General features: G+C 37.0%; 1 protein-coding gene and 1 long non-coding RNA gene across 10 annotated transcripts in view; one reads left to right on the top strand and one right to left on the bottom strand.

The window, feature by feature from the left end:
* Positions 1 to 22,095, bottom strand: part of IL15 (interleukin 15) — a 36,934-nt gene that overhangs the window by 6,387 nt on the left and 8,452 nt on the right. For 3 of the 9 annotated variants that reach the window (XM_017820405.1, XM_017820404.1, XM_017820403.1), the window contains exon 2: positions 19,728 to 19,855. In XM_017820405.1, coding sequence (XP_017675894.1) covers positions 19,728 to 19,805 — 78 coding nt within the window. In that variant the 5' untranslated portion in view covers positions 19,806 to 19,855. Of the gene's footprint in view, positions 1 to 3,820; positions 3,862 to 5,571; positions 5,734 to 9,446; positions 9,544 to 19,727; positions 19,856 to 22,095 lie in introns of those variants that run through there. The other 6 variants (XM_017820410.1, XM_017820409.1, XM_017820407.1 and 3 more) reach the window with 6 other exon arrangements.
* LOC108499991 lies at positions 1,754 to 22,032 on the top strand. The gene is made up of 5 exons (XR_001875728.1): positions 1,754 to 1,781; positions 8,819 to 8,879; positions 12,231 to 12,453; positions 14,324 to 14,398; positions 21,545 to 22,032. It is a non-coding gene; the product is annotated as an uncharacterized LOC108499991 (long non-coding RNA).

Here is a 22,095-nt window from a genome sequence, read left to right on the forward strand (position 1 = left end):
TGCAGTGGTAAAAATTTCCAAATGGGAGATCAATCCATAAACTGTCAGGAGTCCAGCTAACTTGCTGAAAGCCACCTTAATAAATAAAGCAAAGCCAGGAGCATGATAATTATATGTGTCACAGGGGACTTCTGAAGAGTATTTGTAACAAATATTTGCTGCTCTCTTAAGTGGAGAATTCTTTAAATACTTTGCAATTATTTTGTTTCCAAACCCCAAAGATATAGCTGAAATAGCATAATAACCTAATCATACATAAATGTCTACATCCTGTAACAGAAAACAGTGTCAGACCCTTTTATCCCCTTTGTTTGTGCAAAATCTGTTAAATAAGAACTATGTAAATGAATGATTCTCTGATAATCTAAATTTCTGTCTGGACAGAGCAAATAGCATCTCATCCGTCTTCTGAACAATTTCAGTATGGAGGGTGCTGTGTTATTAGCAGCCAAAGTAGGCCACGAAGCAAGGCTCAATCTGTCACTGTTTCCACAACAAAAAGAAATTGAAGATATGTAAGTATTAAACCCAAAATATTAAGTATATATACATAGGAATGCAATGGAAGAGAAATATTGACTGCTTGGCTCTAATCAAAAGAGCTAAATCATTTTGTTATAGTATGACAGAAAGGCTTTAACCTTTTCACAGTTAATATTGTTTGGTCTCAAATTCTCATGTTATTTCTTTTAGTTTTGGGGTTTTCTTTGTTTTTGTTAAATATGCATACCAACTTCTTTGATTCAATATGTCAATCCCTAGAAAATATCCTATTTTTATTGGGAGTTTTGTTTGTTTTTTATTATTATTATTTTATTGAAGATTGAAAGTAGCCTTATGGGGAAATTCCAAGTAAATGTAAAGAAATTTTAAATCTGTTTAGTGGATACAGATGAAGAACACATATTTTAATCTCATGTTTTATCAAAATTATTTAAAGTGTATTAGAAATATTTTACAATAGTTAAACATTTTTATCGTTCCACAAGCCAGTTTTTATCAAATGAGATCAGGTGACGACAAATTAAAATATGAAAGACTTATGATGAGTCCATAAGCATGTACCAGCTTCCTGATTTATAATTAGTGTTATGGGGCCTTTTTAAAAAGGTGATTCGAGAGGAAGTTCCAATTTATGCCGGAGAACAAAGTGTTCAAGGTGAGGAAAATAATATATTATTATACCTACTGAATAATGGGCCAGAGTTGTCATTATTTTGTCATTTGTTTCCTATTTTTAATAATTGTTCACTGTGATGACACTGGAACACTGTTCTTAATGATCAATGTCTTTATCTGCATCTTTGGTTTTCTTAAATATGTGAGATAACTGTTTTACTGTAATAAAATAACAATTGCTAATGTAAAATAAGTACTCAGCTTTCAGAAGTAACAGAAAGCTTGTACTGATAGTAAAATATGTGAAAAATATACTACATGCATACTCCAAAGGGTACTCCATTTGGTCATAGAGAAAGAGGTTCTTGATGTCAACTAGATCACCCAACACATTCTTTTCAATCCGGGGCCATTTTCCACTTGAATTTCTTAATTATTTCATCTGAATTATTATTCAACAGCGGAAGCACTGTTAGCTCATTTGGAAGCTTTGACAAATTGTTCTCCTGCCTTGAACACACAGTGCTATAATGCAAAAATTTTCTTTGGACAGTGTCTGCTTTTAATGTCCTACGCTGTTTAATCATTAACCAATTCCTTTCGGTCTTCGTTATGTCTCTGATACCCTGTGACCGTTGGACAAGGGAGCAGCTCATATTTATGTAGGTAAATGGTTCTATTTGTAGCTTGTATCCTAATAAACTCCTACTTTAGGTTGAGGATTAAAAACTTTGTAAGTGAATATATGCTTTCCAAAAATCAATGATATACACAATAAGCTTTGTAAAAGGAATGACGTTTTTTAATAATGAAATTTAAATTAAGCATTTTAAGAGCAGTTACCACTGAGTGATATCTAAGATACAGCAGTACTGTTTTCTTTTTAAAGAAGCAAACTTATAAGATAATGACAAAAATTTTCTTTAACAAGTCTGAAACAGTCAATGATTTTGCTGGTTTGGCTGTCACAGAAACAATAATCTAAGTTAGTCAAAAGAAAATATTCATAACTCTTTATGGTATTTAAGTTACATATGAAGATAAAGTTACATGGCTTTGCCTATATACTATATGTCTAAACTTCTTTATTAATATTTGCTTATAAATTTCTCAATGAATCCTTGAGATGTGATATTCATAAGCAAGCAAGTTTATTTCCTGACTGTGCAAGTTGGTATTCTTGGCAAAAGTCCACTATTACTTTTTTATTCTTTATTTATATCTTTATTCCTCATCTGCTTCATTGTTCTTGAAAACAAGTGACTAGAAGCATACAACATACTCGGATCTTACGAATCATTTAGAAACCAGTGATAATATTTTCAGCTTCTATTGGAAATAGGGAAATGCCTACTGCTAGTGTTTTCTTCATGACTGTATCACAGCAGTGGCTCATACTTCAATATGAATTTTATGCAAGAATTTTATGTCCTCTTCTTTCAGAATCCTGGAATGTCCTAAGAATTTTTCGCTGTTTGCAGAAACTCTCACCCTCAAAAAAAACAACCCCAAAACCCTGAAGTCTAAACTTCTTACTTTTTGGTTATGTTCAAATTTTCCCTAACTTCTTGACCTGTAGCACAAAGCTCTTTTTCTTGATCAGCCCTTTTTCCCTTTGCCTCTGGGCTTTCTGGCTAGAAATGATGCTGACAGAAGTCACTAGTCCTCACATTCCTTGCTCCTGAGAGCAAATCACCCTGCTCAGACTGCTCTCTCTTGTAACAACCTATTTTCCCATTTCTCATCTTCATTCTGTCACGCAATAGACTTCTTGTACATTATTTATCCTATTTTAGTCAGTCTCTTCTTCCACTCTGTTCTACAAATATGTGTCCTCAGCACTTTCTCTTTGGCTTCTCGAGCAACAAAGTACTGTAAATCTTCTTTTCTCTGTTACTGCAGCAAATGTCCCTCTAAAATCATACCGTCACCTCCAGCTCTCTCAAGTCCTTGGACATTTTATTGAGCAACACCTCAGGAATAAAGCAGGCTTTTTAAAATTCATATTCAAATACTGTCTACATCACACAGAGCTGAGTTTTACACTCTTCTATTTGCCTTGTTTCTGCAATTCTTCTTCAGTGTCTCCTTTGCCACAATAATTATAGCCTCCTTAGAGAACTCTGCCTCCTCCCCCAACAAAATCTCATCCTGTGACTCTTGTTCTGCTGTTCTCTGTTGGCTCCCCTGATTAAATGTTCTGTCCTCTTGTTCTGGTGCAATTCCCTTCAAGGGGACAAAGTGCCAAGTAGCTGCACAACTAGAGTGCTGCATCTATTTAGGGTTGGGTATTCTGCATGATATTGGAGCTCTTTCTCTACACTCAGAAGCAAAGACAACACTTTTAATGTCAGAATCTATAAGACTGGGGAGAAAATCAGATGTTTTTCCCATTTGTAGCCTAGTCTTGTAACAAAAGAACTTCATCCTTTTTTAAAAAAACAGATTTTTTTTTCAGGAGAGAAGTCATGGAAAGTAAAGATTTCATAAACTAATGGAAGTGACTAAAAGAGGAATGGAGCCCATAAAGAAAGCAGTACTTCCGAACTAGATAGATGTTTCCATATTAAGGCCTTAAATAAGTAATTTTGAAATCAAATTTTCATGGATCACAAGTAAGTTTTAGAGGAAAGACATATTCTTAGTGCCTTGTCATGGAGTAAATGCTGGAAAACACTGAAAGTCAAAGGAGCATACTCACTGAAGGATCTCTCTGCTCTGTCATTCCTAAGTTCCTCTAGTCTGTTTAAAGAAAACAACCAAAGGGAAAAAAAACCTGAATATAAATTAGTGTCAGAACGTAATTATTCACATCAGATAGAATTCAGAGAAAAAGAGAGAAAACCACATTAATGTACTCTGAGACAATAAGAGACTCTGTAGCAGGTACAGAGGTACAGCCCCTAAAGGTACCTAGGTACAGCCCTCTAGTCACAGTTTGAGAGTAATTTCATTTCCATATACGGAATTTTTTATATCAATAGAAAAAAAGTAATATTAGTAATATTAACTTATGAAGGGATCTAGCACCAGGGCCTTAAATTATTTACCAGTCTCTAGGGACTAGTCCTGTCTATCAAAGAAACATACTTTACATCTCTGGTAACTTATGAATACCATTTGATGCCACAACTATTAAAAAGTTGTTTCTTTGCTATCATGGTGCCTGAATCCATTATGATTCCACAGCCATTGTAGTTCCTCTTCTCCCTCCCCACCAATCTTTCCATAGAAGCCTAGGAAATCAGCTCTCAAGCTCCACCAGTGTTACCAGCAGCCCTCCTCCTCAAGGTTTGAAGGCAAAGAGTGGGCTTTCTGTCTAGCTTGTACTTACTGCTCCAGAAAGGAAGCCAGTGGAATTCCTAGGTGTTAAGCTGAATCACATGGCTGAATGCTTGTCTGGATGAGAGCCAAACCACGCCTTAGGCTGTTATGTCTTCAAGCTTTTATTTCATAAAACTAGAGGTGCTTTCTTAGAAGTTTTGTATTTAGATAGAATTGGGCTGGCTAAAGATTTTTTGCAGCATTAAAACTGGGCATTCTTTAAGTATGATTCCTATTTGATTACTTCCCTCCCCCCAGGAAATACAGCTTTCCTTGTTTTTACTGTATGGTGGCGAGTCTCTTGTGGAGTACTGTCCTAAAAAGCTTATTCTGCTTGTATTAGAGTGGTGTTCTCAGTAATCAGCATGGCAAGAAACTCTCTCAGTTTAATCACATATGTTCTTGGTTTGCTTAAGTACTTGTTGGTTTGCTCTGACAGTTCTCCAGTAGGACTTCCTTCTCCTGTGTGCTCTTGCTAATTGGCATTTATGCCAGAGTAAAGTTTGCAATGCCTGTTGGAAAATTTTGCTAAAAGGTCACAGAGTCATTACTATTCCACTCAATACCTTAAACATCAGATTTTGAAACGTAAGAAGGTAAATATTTCCTTTGACCTTTTTGTGTGGTTTAGTTTTTTTTTCATGCATGTGTGTGTGTGGTTTGTGGGGTTTTTTGGTTTTGTTTGTTTGTTTTGGGGGGGTTTGTTTGTTTGTTTGTTTTTGCAAAGCGTGTTTGAGGCCCTGGGCCTTACGAAGATGTGTCCTACACTCTGCTATAGACCTGAAAGGAAGTTTGTCCCTGGAGCAAAGAAAGATTTTATACCTTTCCAAAGAAACTTACAGTCACAGTAGCAGTGAAAACCAACAGAAGTGCTGCAATACTTAGGGCTAAATATTACTAGCTGAATATAGGTATGAACATATTTGAACTTATGAATATAACTGTGAACTAATTAAGAGCCTTCCTTTTAGTCTGTCTGCTTTCACTAATTTGAAAGTCACGGCCTCAGAGAAATAAAACAACACTGCATGACCACAGGCCTCTTTCATCAATAGCTCTGCTTGAAATACGGATGCCAGGTCCCTGTTTGTATGATTGAGAGACCAAGACATCAAACATGTTGCTTACCCCTTGCCTGTCAGTTCAGGATCTCTCTTAAGCAATATTTCCCAGGTGGCAAAATCCAGCCAGGAAAGAAAGCTTCTTTCTCTTTGCATCCTTCCACGTAATGTCAGTCATTTCAAAGTATCAGTCACTCCTTAAATTGTGAAAGATCAACTTAATGTTGTCCTAATGCAAGGATACATGATATTAATGCTAGATTAACTTGACAAACACTGTGATTGACATATAGAAGCCCTAAGTTTTGCTAGTGGCAAAATTAATTTAACTCAAATGCATACTATTTGTAATACATTGGTAAAGAACAAGTATATAGCAAAAAACTCACTTGTAGGACGCAGATGGTTAGATTTGACCATTTATCCCCAAGCAACCCCCCTCAGGATGCAACATGCAAAAATTAGTTTAAAGGCCTTTTGGAATAAACTCTACCAGATAAATAAGCAGTAGGAATAACAGGAGCTTCTAAATGTAAAGGACATTAATAACACACACAAAATAGGGCCAGACTTAGTCAGTGCTGAAGTTTGTTCTACAAAATGTGGCCCAACCTGTGTGTATATATGCTGTAAGGCACTCCCTGTACTCCCTGTAAATATTATTTGTGGTATTTTTATCATAGCAACAAATATCCAACAGGGAACGAAAACACAATTTCTGTGCCTCTAGTAGTAGGATGTTAACATTTAAAACAGTATCAAACATGGAAACTTAAACCGCAAAATATTGTCATACTGATGCATAAAAGTTGGAAATTCTGAGATGACAAAAATAGTTGTCACAGGAGCAACTGCTGGACAAATAATATCTCAGCCTTAGGAAAATACTCAGCTTAAAGACTGTGGATGATACCATATGCTAATAGAGATCTGTAACACACTTTTAATGGAAGACTAAAAATAGACAGTGCAGTTCTCAAAATGGTAAAGTAAGGCAGTATTTTCAGAGCTTTTTTTAAAAAGGAAAATTATGATCCATGACCCTCTCTGACAACCATACGTTTACTGGAATTTACTGGACCCTGAAGTAAAGAGGCAGAATGCAGTCTGAAACACTGTAATTTTTCTCATGCTTTTAATCCTATCTAAAGAGCAGAATGAAATCCTAATATGTGTCAATTGCCATAGCTTTACTTAAACCAATAAACTTATTTTGATTTCCAAAATTGTTGAGAATTTGACCAAAATGTTAACCAGGGAAAAACAGATTTATTGACCAACTGAGGAAAGCAGCACACAAGCTGTTGTAAACAGACCAACGGGCAGAAAAAAAATAGAATCAGGATTCTAAGAAAGAAGAACAAAATATCTCTCCTGTAGGTTTATTTCATATAGGATATGTATAAAAAAGGCAAAAAACCTGGAAAAGACATTATTTCTGCTTTATGTTACTCTAAATCACTTATAAATAATGATGCAGTAGGACTTAAAGCAGCAGCAACTGTTCTTAGTCTCTTGTCTTTGGATACAGAAGTGATTACAGGAAAAGCTCTAGCGTGTGTGCTACAGAAACCTCCCCCTTTCATGTAAATTTTGAATGCATTTTTGTGGAATGTAGCCATTGTGAGAGTGCACACTGAACCACTTCTTTTCTATATGTGAGCAAGTGCTGAGTGCAATACAGTATTTGTCATTCTTCGAGGTCTCTTCTATCTGTTCATGTGGATGATGGTTTTCCTTCATTTCTTGGCAGCCAAAGCCAAATTGAACAGAGGAATGGAAGAGGTTCTGTGTTTTTAAAATAACGAGAATTAATGCAGTCAAAAAAGCATAAGTGGTAGTCATAGTTCCTAACAGTGCAGCACAGCACTCATCCAGAAACCTTTAAATTTTCTTTCAGAAGGGGTAAGATGACTCTATGAGTGAGAACATTCATTTAGATAAAAGTATCTTTAAAAAAGATTGAAAAAATACTTCACAGGGATGTTAAAAGTAGCTGTATCTTAAAATAATTGGCAGTACTGCAAAGGGTAAATGATTCCCTGGGTGCCTTTATATTATAAAGCTGTGTAGACCAATTTTATTGAAATGGAGGAAGCTCTTGGCTAAAAGAGTTAGCACTGTAGGATTGCTTACTTTATTTATTTAACACACAAGTTGTCAAGTCAATAGCAACTCACTGCATTGACAGTAATCAAGAGATTACAAATTATTCTGATATGCTCATACAAGAAGCAAGATGAATTGTAAGAGGTGAAATACATATTGTAAGATTAATCCATGACTGCATTGCAAAAAGCCAATCAATTCTATTGAATGTGTACATATGTGTATAAATATCATTTACAGAATTATGATTAGTCTTGATAAGTAAAAGAAACATTTGGGGAGATAATGTAGTCTGCCAGAAAAATTCATACTTCTTACAAATGGGGAAGTGCATATCTTCAGATCAACATCAATAACAAAAAAAAATGTAGTCTCATTTTCAAATCAGACTGCTTTCAGGAGCTCCCAGTGAAATAAATGCCTGATTCAGCTATAGGTAACTGCCACATCCACGTTGTGATAAGGCATAAGAGGATGATAAGATAAAGATCAGATTTCCCCATAGTATTTTTTTTTCAAGCCATATTTTTGTCACATTTGAATGGTAAAGCTAGAAATCAGTCTTGTCATTGTAAACAAGGGCACATACAGTGTTTTATCTGCCTCACAGCCATGGTCTTTCTTTAAGAATAAAAAAATTACTGATGATATTAAAAGCTGCATGTTATATTCTTTGCCTGAACACTACTCAGTTTGCTGAAGGCATACAATCCTACTGTCCTATATAAGCTTTTCCTTGCTCTCCCATTAGCTTACTCCTTGCCTGCCACCAGAGGAAGGTATCTATTTGTCCTGAATGGAAGCACAACGTTGCAAACTGTGCTGTCTTTCAAAGAACAGCTGACAAAAACTGGTTTTGGCAGATATTCACCCAAATGCCATGTAAGGTCCACATGGTTGGTAAAGTTAGAAACAAATTTAGAAGGTACCAAAAATACATGGCCGTTCACATACAGCCTGGCACCTTTTGGTCTTAAAGCCAAAACAGGCATCATGCACGTAGAGACACATGGCAGAACACAACTGAAATGAAAGCAGTAAGGAAAAGTCACAGGAACTATCACAGATGAATCCCAAGCTGCCACCTGGCTTCTGAAACTTCCCTGACTATACGTTTGAAGATGTTAAGACTTAGCTTTATACTCAAGTATTATGACTGCATTTTTTGTGACATGCTACTAATGATAAATCCCTGGACATTTCAGTGTGGGACCTCGAGAGGCCAAGGAATCAGCTGCTCCTGTCCGTGTGAGCATTCCTGTTCAGGTTTGGTTGTTTTTCTTTTTAAACTGAACTGATAGCATTGGTTGCCTATTTCCACAAAGGGAACAAAACCAGAACAAAATGAGGTGGTGTTATACCTGTCTCAGGTCAGAGTGAACACACCAGCACACTCTTGCTACTTTCATAGACTACCCCAACTCTCAAACTAAAACCAGAGTTGGCACCAGTGCAAACACTGATTCTGAGGATTAAGGTAGCACAATAGGTTCTTTCACCAGTATTCCTTGTGCCCTTTCCATAGGACATGCAAACTGGATAATCAGCAGCAGAGAGTAAGGTAGAAATGTATACACTGAAGAATTTTACACTTTCCTACCCTAATGCTCTCATTTGCTTCATACTTGGACATTGAGCCTGCAAGTTGCTGTGTCTGCTCCTTTCCCACTGGGTTTTCTATGACATTACTGATCTTTATCTTATCACCAGCGTGCCTGTAACAAACATGGATAGTGCCTTCCTAAATCTTCGTTCGGGAAGCCTGGCCATGATGATGATGATGATGGCTGATCTTTATCTTACACCTGTACAGGCAGCCAGCAACAGTTTTACCTCAGAGTGGCCATGCAGCAGTCATCTTGTTGACGACCTGTTTTATATTAAAGCTTCTTTACACAGGTTCTGCGCACTCAAAGGCCTGCAGAAAATCCTGTTGGAAGAATGATGTCACGTACAATGACTTTTCTTTAGCCTGTGCTGGTCTCCTGTAGTATATACCTTTTAGTTGTGGTTCTTACAGGTTAAAAACTAGGTATGTGTCCCTGATAGGAACTAGAAAAGCAGACAAAATTTAGGAATACCAGCACAGACTGCAAGCAAAAGTCCTCTAGGAGCTCTGTGACCAGTTGTGAATGCCAAGGGAAGAGCATATTGATTCCTCCCTGATATGTCCTTGTTTTCCAGCAAAGAATTCATACAAGGCTTGTCAGATTTGGGGCTAGTGTTTTCAAGTTTAGAACTTCTTTATCCTCTCTTCCCTCGCTGTTTATCAGCATAGATGAATATTTGCTTTTTAATCAATTTTTTAGAATTTTATGTAAAAATTTCTTCTATGTAAATACATTTCAGTTTTTGACAGGCACTGTTGAGTTCTAAATGTAAAATATGACAGAAAGTAATTTAAAAATGGAAAATATTACATTAATTAGGCCTCTTCATAATGTAATTTTCTGAAGAGCACTGCTTTTACAAGCCTGTATAACCTAAGGGAACATACCTTTCTTTTTTTAGGTCAGTTTGAGTTTTCTAAAAGCCACAATGTCACTATCTTGAATACACATATGTGTTATTTTCAGACATTACAATGTAGCAAATGCTGGCATTTACCCTTTTCATGAAAAAAAGTCTTTTATGTCTTTCTGGTTTTGATCTATTTATTTTTGTTTCAGTTCACCAGGCACTGGGAGAACATTTTGATCATTTGCAATAGCTATTTCAAAACTGAGCCAGCTAGCTGAGAAAAAGAAAACAAACTTTCTTCTCTCTTACTTGTAAACTATGAATTAAAAAAAGCATGGAAGAGCTCTGTCATTTACTAGTTCTAAATGCCTGGAACAACATAACATACTTTCAGAATTCCTTTTTAGACCAAGGCAGGAAGGTATGGAATTCTTCAGAGCACATAGGAAAATTGTACCCCATAGACCCCAGTTTGTGGTCAGCTGAAGGGAAGAAAAATACCTGTTTATTCTATTGGTTTCAGTAAGAGTGAGGCATTTCTACTACTCAAATGCCTAGCATATTTTTCCCAAGGATGCTCCTTCAGAAAATCTAAGGGGTACTGAGCAAAAAGAATTACCTATTATTTTTAGAATGCTCCTTTTTTTCTCCTGTGTCAGAAATAGTTTAGCTAGTCATATTTAACTCACACAAAACAAGATTCAAATATTCTTTGATCATGGAACTTCTGTTTATCTTGCTGAGAGTGGTAGTCAAATTATCTATTAGTTTCTTGTTAAAAATTGTCACATATGCACAGCACATAAATTGCATTATTGTCATTGTAAGTCATTCCTCTTTAGTTGGATGAAAACTACTAGAAAACTACTTTGTCCTCGCTATGACCTGTGTATCCTGAAATTGCACACAGTTTAAAATGAAATCTGAAATATTCATATATCATTTAAATTATGCAAAATAATCTACAGGCAACCATAAAATCTTATGAATCTGAGAGATAGTTATATGAGGGCAGGAGATGAGTGGAGGTTTTGTCCTTAAAAAAAAAAGAAAAAAAAAGAGAAAAGGAAAGACCAAAAAAAAGAAGGAATTATTTCAAAAGCAGAACATGAGAAAAGTTAAATTTAAATGCTAGAAATGAGAGCTAGACTTTGTGTGTTCTGATTGTCTAGAAAGAATGCAAATGGTAAGAACAAGTCCCTATAACAGAATTTTCAACTGGGTTTTTGCCCATGCTCCTGAATGCCAGGGTATATTTTCAGGTAAAGAACCATCCTTCTACTTAGAAGTTAAATTAGTTTCTCCTCTGGGCTCACACAGTGTAATTGTTCTTGAGAGACTGGCTACTAAACCAAATACTTTGCATTTAGAATTTCAGTGACACCCAAGCCAGGTTTCCATGGTCTTGAGACAGTGCATTGGTTGATTGAGCATCATCATATTATTAATGTCACAGACTAGAAGAGGCTTCTGGGAGTACCATTCCCCATTCTAAAACAAAAAAAAATGTCTTTTTTTTTTTTTTTTTTAAGATCTTTGCCTAGTCCCTAGACTTCTAGAGAAGAGTCTTCAACATTCTGAGGGAGCTATTTGCCTCATAATACCCATGCAACTGCATATGATAGCTTAATCTCTTGTAGTAGCATCATGTGGACTCTTCTTAAAATGGAAAAGGATATGAAAAAGAAGGAAGACTTTCAATAACATCTATGGTCTTTTGCCTCTGAGAGGGGAGCTGCTGGAGTTCGACCTTGCTGCTGGTTGAATTAATTGTTTTCTTCAGACTAAACAAAAATTTAGTTCTAATTTATTAAGTACTTTGAGGATTTTTTTTTAAAGACTGGTAGCTCAAATGGCCAATCTCAGAATAAAATGGCCTCATACTCTTTTAGCAACAACTAAAACCCAACATTATTCTCATCCTAAGTCCAAAACACAGCACTGTACCAGACACGAGGAAGAAAATTAACTCTGTTCCAGTTAGAAGGACAGGAAGACAAAAACTTCAATCTAAAATGCAACAGTGTGCCTCCCAAGCTAAGTAGACAATTTTACCTGCACATTAACAACCGATGGAATGAAAAATATTGTGGCTGATTCATATGATTCCAGACCTTAATGCTGACATATTATTTTATTGTCTCTCCTTTGCATTAGTATCATGATGCAAAATGAAATGCACATCAATTATTACGGAAAACTTTAAAACCAGGCCTCTTTAGTAACAGAGAGTTGTGTCTTGGAGGGACTAAATCCACCAAAATATCCTGGGAAAGCCTAAGATCAGCCAAATTGCAGCATAACCTCCCAGCATTCTGAACAGAAGCAAGAGAGCAGGAAAATGGTGCCAGTCTCTAACTGTGTGGAACAGGATAATGAGGTGAGAAACATCTCTTTTGTATGAAACAAAATGAGCATAACTCCAGGCTCAAAGCCACAGTCCATTACATAATACTGTGTTTGTTTGGAATTGTTAATTAAAAAAAAAAAAAAGAGAGAGAAAAATCATGTTGTTTATGTAGGAAATGGGAATTCCCAGGAGTCATCTCACTATTTGTATGTAGCTAGGTATTTCTGGGTAACACAACTAGTTAAATGAGAAAAATTGCAGAGCAGTTAGGGACACAGAAGAGTACAAATCATGCAAACCAAGGTTCTCTGCTGAAAAGTTTGTCTGAAGGTGAGACAAGGAGATGTGAAGAAAGACATACTTAGGATTCAAGAGAGAGGGAAAATACTTACCCACATAAGAATTTAGGCAAGACATAAAGGCTAACAGTTCTACTTTTCAAAGAGTATTGTGAGGCATAAATGGTCTGGTGCATTGTGTTATGTTGCAGTAGAAACAATTACTTTCATAGCAGCCTGTGCTTTATGAGTTTCGTTGGAAGTTATCTTGATGCACAGACCAGAGAACTGACTGCTAATATCTGCATGAAAAATATATTTTCAATATATAGCTGTACTTTTTTTATACATAAGAGAATTCATGAAAGTAACTGTTATTTCCATAGCTATTTTCCTTAAATCAGTACAAAGAAATGGCACTGTAGGTCTTTTCCTCTCCCCACAGCCAACTCCCTCACCCCCAGGATATCTGTTAGAAACTACTGGGGGCCTGTGATCGTAGTCAGTCCAACAAAATCCCATGTTTCTTCTAAAAGGACTTCATTAATCACCTATCTTGAGATGAGGTGAAACTTTTAGATTGTATTTAGGGAGGGGGCTTTTTTTAATCTTAAAAAAGTGCTAATACACTTCCACTTGACGCTGTTTTCATTTAAAAGTGAGTTTCCATGCTGACATTTTTCTCTTTCTTCCAGAAAAAAAAAAAAAAAGCTGTGAATAAACTTTTCCCAGAATAACTTCATTCAGGAAAGCATTATTTCTTGGCTTAAGGAACTACCAGTGGTGCTGTGAAAGAACAATGATTCACAATAATTCTGTGCTGGATACTGATACAACAGCACTCCACTACCCTGTCATTCAGTCACCAGACAAAATGATGAGGCTAATTAGTAACATACAGACAGTGTCTGCCTCAAGTGCCCGAAAAACCTTCCCCTTTTGACACAATACCAGTAAAAACAAGGGAAGGCAGTTCCACAGTGGCTGGGTAGCAAGACTGCTGAGACTTTGGCTGTCCATGCAATTTAATCCTACTTGGCAGCTGAGCACAGCATCAAGGTAGTCTTCAAGGAAACTAGAAGTGGAAGAATTTTATGCATCCCTTTCTTTGCAAAACCACATTTTGATACTGCATTATACCTTTGTCAAATATAAATATTTTTAACCAGAACAAAAAAACCCAAACCCACAAGAATGCAAACCTTACACCACTAAGTTCAACCTATAAGAATAAATATTTCAAACATCCCTTAATGTAACAATGCAGATGTAGTGGGCATCCCTGCAATTACTGAGGCCACAGGTTTGTTTATGCTACAACAAACACTTCATTTCTGTTTGCTGTCCATGCACAGAAAGGCAAGTACCAGGAAAAGAGGTGGGGATGTGAGTGATTTATTGTCTTGCAACCTGAGTGAGGGAGAAGCACATGGTCGTTCTCAGCATGGCATTACTTTTAGACTGTAGGGCTTTTCTGGACTTCTTAATCATTTTAAAAGTTTTAATTGGGGTATTCCCAAGCAGGACCAGCCATTTCTGCAGTTACTTCAGTAGCTGTTTCTGGATGTTGCTGTGTTTCTCAGTACTGTTTTCTGACAAATTTCTATTGCCTCTTTTTTCAGGCAAGTTTCTCTCCATGGTCTGAGCCTTCTTCAGGATATGATAATTGAACTGATCTTACTCTACAGACATGGATGGTGAGCAAAGCAGCCAACAAAAGGAATATTTTTTTTAATATTCCTTAATACATTCCTTTCATAATTTAAAAGGTTTATTTGTTACTCTGAAAAGGAAAATGCTCCTCTCTATGAAAGAGACTTTGTTATCTTCACTCAGGAGCTAGGGAACAAAATATATTAATATTACATCCATTTCTCCTTGGCAACAATCATTAAAGTTGTATTTTTCATCAGGTTTGGAATGGCTGTTCCATGGTTTTCCTCTTTGTTGCCACCACAATCTATAAAACTTGGAGAGAGAACACATCTTCATTCAGCTTTGCAAAAAAGGTCTAATTCAGGTTTAGACTAAGGATGTCAGAGGATGGAAGACATTGGAGCAAAGACAAGAGAAGGCAAGTCTGCAACCCACCATAGTACTGAAGGAAAGCTGTAACTTAGAGGCTTGACTCCAATAGGAAATTTTCTTCAGAAAGGACAGAGCAAAAATCTCCCAAGTTGCTTCTGGTTTTCTTGGAAATTGCTCACATAGTAATCATGTCCACCATGTCCACCTATCTCACTTCTCAAAGTGATATAATTAAAAAATTGTTATGCAGTAATTCATAGAAATGCCCATTGAAGTTGCAACCTAATTTCTATGCTCACCTCTAGTTTCTTTCTTTTTAGGACTTTGATAAATTTTAACTCTTACACTGAAGAGTTACATGGTTGGTGTCTGTCTTAAAAACAACTCCAAGCATGAATATGGAGAATGAATATGCCTGGAGGTTTCATTTTCCCAGCAACCTTAGTAGGTTTAAAGTACAGTAGAATAAATGTAGTTTACAACTGGCTAGATGGTTATAAAGGTGTAACAAAATACTACATATGAAACTTCATTCAAACATGACTATGAAATAGCTAATGAAAGCATTGGATTTTATTACAACTTTTTTATTACAACTTTCCAGTTGTAGACCTAAAGTTGATTGTGTTAAAAAAAAAAAAATCCTTAATGTATTGATGATGGAAAGGGAGGCAGGAGAAAATGCACTCTCACTGGCATTGTGTCATCCTTCACAGAGCTGCAGATTCTGAACACCAGAAGTCAAAGGCTGTGTGCAGTGAGTTTTATTCCTTCCATAGACAAATAGGCCTAGCACTCAATTTGAACTGGCACAGAATTTCATTGACTCAACTGAGTAATGAACAGGCATTTTAACACCTTTCAGAGAAAAGAAATTAACAACCAGGATTAGGGCTGATTTTTTAAATTTTCATGAGCGAATGAATGAATTATAGGTATTGGTGGCATTTCGGTGATCTTTTTAAAAGTAAATTTTGATATAACAAGAATGTGAAGAAAAGATGAAGGTAATGGAAATGTATGTGTATCCCTGCAAATATACCTGCTAATATATTTTAGTGAAATGACAAAACCACTCTATTTTCTGTGAAAGACATAAAAAATTTAAAAATATGACATTTTCTTCAGATCCCCTAATATGAGCAAGGGAATGCTCTAACCACATCTTTTAAACTTTCAGATTCGGCTGGAGAAACATACATTAGGAATAACATGTAATTTAGTCTAAATTTGTAGTTTCAAATCATAAGGTAAACTATTCTAGAAACTTCCAAGAGAATGAAAAATCCTGCTAGTGCTAGTAGCTCTTAGAATCAGTGGAACCAGACACCAGGTGAAACATACATCTGCCCAAGCCCTTTATTTACTTTATTCTCATTTTTACATTAATTTAACGGTTTATATTAAGGATTAATGTCAGAAAAAAGCTTTTATTCAGTAACCTCCTAAACAATAACCTTCTACAACACCATTTAAGAGTGTTGTAGAACACAGCACTGGACCAGAGCTAGTTCAGTGCACGCAGAAACACCAGTTGCTGCCCTAAGGATAAGGGGTTATTTGTGAGTCTGTAGATGAATATTTTCTTTGGCTGCTTCCCTGTCAAGTTCCCAAGGACCAACTACTTTCTAACTTTTTGTTTATGGCACCTTTTCTTCTAGTGTATGGAGACAACATAGCAAAGTGACCAACAGAGAGTCAGTTACCAAAAATCATTTTGATAATGGAAAGCTGATCTGATTTCTGGAAAACTGACTGGGAACCTTAATTCCTAATTTTCTGGTAATGTTGTAACTAACTCTCTGTTCCAGTGAGTGATACCTTTTTGAGCTGATCTCTGGAAACTGTTCTGACACTTCTAACATTATCAGAATGTGCTTAGTTTGCTTTTGTGCAGTCATTTCTAAGAAAGTATTTTATATAAATACCCCGTTAAAAACAAGTGAAAAGATAACTTATTTAGAAAAGCATCATCAAGTTCAAATCCTTATTGATCACTAAAGATTTAAAGAAAAAAAATCCATACAAAACTATGACAGAGTGCACAACAATGTATTCTTAGTGGTTGGAATCTCCTCAGCTTTTTTTCTCATAGAAGATTATTCTACCATGACTTAATATTTTCAATTTATTTGCATTTTTTTTATTCTCTTAAGAGGCACAACATAGATGTTACACCTAGATGTTACACCTGGCTATATGTTACACCAGTTTTTAGATACTAAGCTTTATTGGGAAGGATGTTGTCTTTTTGTTTGCACCTTCATAGCTACATCATTCACTGTATATAAATAAGAGAAACAGCATAAAATGACTAATTTAAGAGATGATAAAGTAACAGTAAAAATACCAGATGAATAAACTTGCATAAACCTTTAAAAGGGGTAGTGGTAAAGTTGTACTTAAAAATGTTCACTGGCTTTGGAAGCAAACAGAATTGCTCCCAGAAGACATGACTTTTAAGTTATCATGAAGGATGAAGGTGTTTAAATAGATAAGTCATAATAGGAGCCCCATTAGTATGACCAGGGGGCAAAGTAAGCTTGCTTACTGAGATAGTCACACAATCCTGTGTCGGCATCTGGCTACATGAGTAATGTCTTTTTATATTCTTTAAGAGCAGTTGGGGAAATATTGAAGTCAAAACAACACCGGCTGTATTTGTGTTTGAAATGTTCAGCATAAATAGAGACTTGAGATGCATTTAATTTTTTTACAAGCTTAGAAGTGTAGATAACCTTAACTTGACTCATGTGGGCTACAGGCAATCACTGTGGAAGAACTGGCATGCAGTAACTTGTACCTGCTCAAGACAGTGACTCATGACCTGCTCTGCCATTAACAAATATCACATTTAACATCTTCAGTGCCATCTGAGAAGTGCCAGGACCTGCTTCTCTATATGAGAACACGGGCAGAAGGCTGAAAATACAGGGACAAAGGTTCGGGGAGTTATAGTCCAGTGTGGAGAGACAGAATATAATGCAGAAGATGGTAGAGGTGTAGGCCAGAAAGAAGGATATGTAGAAGTGGGAACACTATAACAAGGCCTGTGACGAGTAGGTCCGTGCAGCTCTCTAGGCCACAGTACTCGCAGATACCTGAAGCCAACAACAAGCAGAAATTACTATGATTTTCTAATAGTGATCTTTTGTGTTTTACCTCAGTCTCACAACAGAATACAAACAGCAAAATGGTAAGGAATTGAACAGAAACAAGAAACAAATCTTATGACAACTGACTCTCTCAATACGGGCTGTATTCTTCATCTGTGCCATAAACTGCTGCCCTCTGCTTCAATTCTCCCAACTTTCCATAGGCTGCATTGGTGGGACTGGAGTTCCAAATTTTTCTTCATAATGAGGAGGTCTATATTTTTCTTTCTTTTAATAAAAACTAAGAGTCTGATATAATCCCTCTGGCTATTGGGTAATCAAGGGCTAACTGAGTTTTGAGCTGATTAATTGGTTCCATGACTTCTGCAGAAAAGCAGCTGGAAAGCCAGCGGAAAGGATGAGTTCTATTTTCAATTATAAGCAAATACACCCTTAGGAGTGAAGAAGCTAAGAAACTTTGATCAAAATTCACTGTAAATAGAATACCACCTGTCCTAAGCAACAACTTCACTTTTCCCTTATATTAAGGCTTTGCACAGGGACCTATCCATCCATATTGGAGCACATTGGCAGGGAAGGCCAGGCGGGATGAGGCTGTGGAGGCATTGCGGTGCCTGCCTGCTTTGGAGCCCTGCTGCACTCTGTTTTTTCCTTCATGGCAAGGTACCATGCAGGCAGCTCTCTGTTCTGCTGGCTGTCATGGGACAATCAAGTGTTTGGAAATGGGTGAATCCCATCTCAGACTGCCAGGTCCCTCAGCAATAGGTCTCACTGCTGACCTGGAGGAAGGTAAGGAGCAGCCTTCCAGTGCAGGCAGGGGGCTACTGGGTGTCATCAATGTCCTAATGTTCAAAAGATAAGTTACTTGTTTGTAGAATTGTCTTGTTAAAGTTTAGGGCTGGACATGCTTCGGTGATCTTGGGGAGATGGATGCACTACTGATAGTGGACACAAAGAATGCAGAACTTATGGGCCACAAGGCAGAACTCCCAAGATAAGGAAGAAACTAAAAAAGCCCACTTGGCAACTGTGCTGAAATGAGCTCCAAAAGGGTAAAACTTAGTTCCATTAGGGGGAGATCATGACTGCTAACTCAAGTGACCCACCAACTCAAAAGAAGAGAAAGACTGAGCATGCAGACTAATTAGCATAAAAAGTGAGGGGAATTATAGAATAGTAATTAACAAGAGAACTATGTAACTTGTAGCCCATGAACATTAATGCCTTTGTTTGATAGAATGTATAGTTAGAGAAAAGCTTTGACAGTCGTTGTGCTGGCTTTGTGGATTTGCCACCCAGCCCCCATTTCTGTGCAGAACTGTAAATAAATCAAACACCTCGACTGTGTGCATGGAAGCCTCTTCCAGAACCTGTTTTGGAACACCACCATATGCTAATGTCTTTGGGGCTATAACAAGGTCACCTGACCACACTGCCTTCTGGAAATGCAACTGATACATAAACCTCAAGAAGATGGGTTGGGGAGCTCTGAAGAGTGCTAACGAGGCTGAACACTTGCAAGGATTTTCCTCCTGTATTAAACACCCTTGTGGGTAAAGGATTTTGGCCTCAATTTGTGAAAGATCAGTCAGACATAGTCATTAGGTCCAAGCATGAGGGAAGGTCTGCTAGAACTTGCTGTGCCACAAATTAACTGTGAAAAATACAAATGTGAAAAAAACCAGACCAATTTACTATGTAATTCTGGTATAAGTGAACAGCAACGAGTGGAAAAACCAAAGCAGAAAATTATCTAAAATACTGGAAAGGTTTCTAGGCCTTAAATTTGCTCTGTTACCTGTTTTTCTTGTTGGGTTGCAAAATAACATGAAAAGCTTTGCTGAAATTTCCTAAAATACCATGTTGTTTAAGGGACACCTACCTGAGTCTCCAGCCTGCTCAGTGCTCCAGCAGTTTTGTACTGGCCGTGCCATCCCCAGCGTCCTGCCTGCTGGATCATCACTCAGAAGAGAAGCACAGAATCTGGATCAGGAAATTACATTGTGGAACCTAGACATGGGGAAAAAAAAAAGTGCATACAATGTTGCAATAGATTTCTGAGTGGCTTTCAGCCCATCTTTTAAGTTCATTCAAAGCAGGAAGCTGCTGAGATTTCGCAAGTAACTTCTGCAAGTTGCCTTTACATCTTCTGAATCGATGGAAAACAAACTTTTTTAAAGGGTGTTTTTTACTTAGATAATAGAATCTGATTTTTGAATGCTGCAGTATAAGAGGGTTTCTCCCTGGAAAATGAATATTGTCAGCAAAGAATAATTTTTTGTGACTTCTTATAACAATCACGGTGACTGTCTACCCAGCTCATTCCCCTCTTTATTACTGTTCTACAGATGACACAATAAAACCTGTGGAATGGTTCCAAAAAATTGGAATGTTTCCCTTCGCTTTTATAAATTTTTTTCCCTATTTGATTCGCTTTCAAATCTTGCAAGTGTTGAGGTTGGAGAAACAAGAAAATTTTTGTTCAATTAACTGATTTGTACTCATAGCAAGACCTTGAAGACATACAGCAGAAAATGAAAACATGTTGGCAGAACAGTTTATTTGGACATTATATTAGTATTTTTTATAAAAGCAGTCCCAGCATAATCTGCAAGAAAATAAATTGGTGAAGGAGGCTGCCAACAGAAGCTGTAGAAGCTCCACCCTCAGAGGTGTTGAGAAATCAACCAAGCCTGGAGCAATCTGCTGTAATGTTGAAGGTAGCCCTGCTTTAGGTGGGAGGCTGGAAGAAGGGTCCTGTAGATGCCTCTTCCAGTGTAAACTATACAATAGAAATAGGTCTTGAATTAAAAAAAAATATTTGATGGAGGAAGAGGCAGAAATATGCAAACACACACACATGTGAGATTGCATAAACATTTTCTTCAAAAATTAAACACTGAGAATTTCAAAGATATGGGCTGAGAACACAGTCCTGTTTCTATATGTGTAAAGGCACTATTGCCTACAGTTTTGTTAGGGCCTTCTGCAGCTGGGTATCAAACAATAAGGCCCAGTTTCAGTTACCTTTATTTTGGTCAAGATGAACTTTTTAGAGCTGGAATTTCCTACACCGAATTACTTACTCAGGCTTGTGGTTTTCTTTTAAGTCCCTTTAAGAGTACTTCAGTCATTTCCAAAAGCAAATTAGCAGAAAATATGCATTTCTTTGGTATAAAGAAAATGTTTACAAGTATTTAATTAAAGCTGTGCTTCTTAGTAATGTGTTCCAAGTTTGGCAGTCTAGAAAACCGGCGTAAACTTGGCCAAGTCGTGAGTGGCTTAGTTGATTTACATAATTGCAGAAGAGATTTGTTGGCACTGTGTAGGTGATCTCCAACAGTCTCTTCACTGACGAGAACATATTCCATCTCAGAGCTTCCAAAGTAAGTGGAACTCTTTGTATGTGTAATGGTAAAGGGTGAGGAACAGAAATCAGTGATGCTGCTGGTGCACAGCAGTGGAATTCGAGTAGTATGACAGGATGGAGAGCACAGCAAAGAATTAAGACGTGGTGGAGGTGAAAGAAAGTAGGACAGGCTGAGTGTAGCAGAAGGATTTATGAACACTAAAGCATATTCTACTCAAGAACCTGAAACTCAATCCTGTGCTCACTGCCTTCCCATGAATGCATAATTTTAAAAAGGTATTAAATCTTTAATCACAGTATGATGTAATGATTTCCTTTTCCTCTTACAGGATTTATGAACCAAATGGATTTTGTTCACTGAGTAGACTAAGCTCCTGGAAGAAAAAAAAACCCAAACCTGTATAAATGTCCTTGTTTGAAGAAGGAAGATGTGTAGAGAAGGAGAAAGGAGCTCAGAGAAAGAAAACATGGGTTCAATGACAAAGACAGCTGGATGCTGCCCTGAGGAAAAGAGTCCTGTTGAAATAGGAGCCAAGCCTAAAAGAGTTAACTGAGATATCTTGGCCTGATAAGAAACCTCAATACCTGTTTTGCTAGAAGAACATTTTAGGAGCACTGGTTAATATCATGTTCTGTTCTGCTCACTGGACCAAAGGCCTTATTATAGAAAGAATAGGAGTAGTACACACACAGTAATAAATTAGGTAAACTAGACATTTCAATAAGATCTAGAAGGCCCAGAGCCAGGATTCTGCAAGCTTGAAGAATTCAGGTCACCTAATTGAAGAGGTCAAATTGAGGAAGACATCCATGGCAACCACCAGAGGGATGAAGGCTTGAGGAGACGACCCCCACAGTAGAAGACTCCGCCCAGAGCCAG

The sequence above is a fragment of the Lepidothrix coronata genome, unplaced genomic scaffold, assembly GCF_001604755.1.
Source record: "Lepidothrix coronata isolate B3197 unplaced genomic scaffold, Lepidothrix_coronata-1.0 Scaffold82, whole genome shotgun sequence".
NCBI lineage: Eukaryota > Metazoa > Chordata > Aves > Passeriformes > Pipridae > Lepidothrix > Lepidothrix coronata.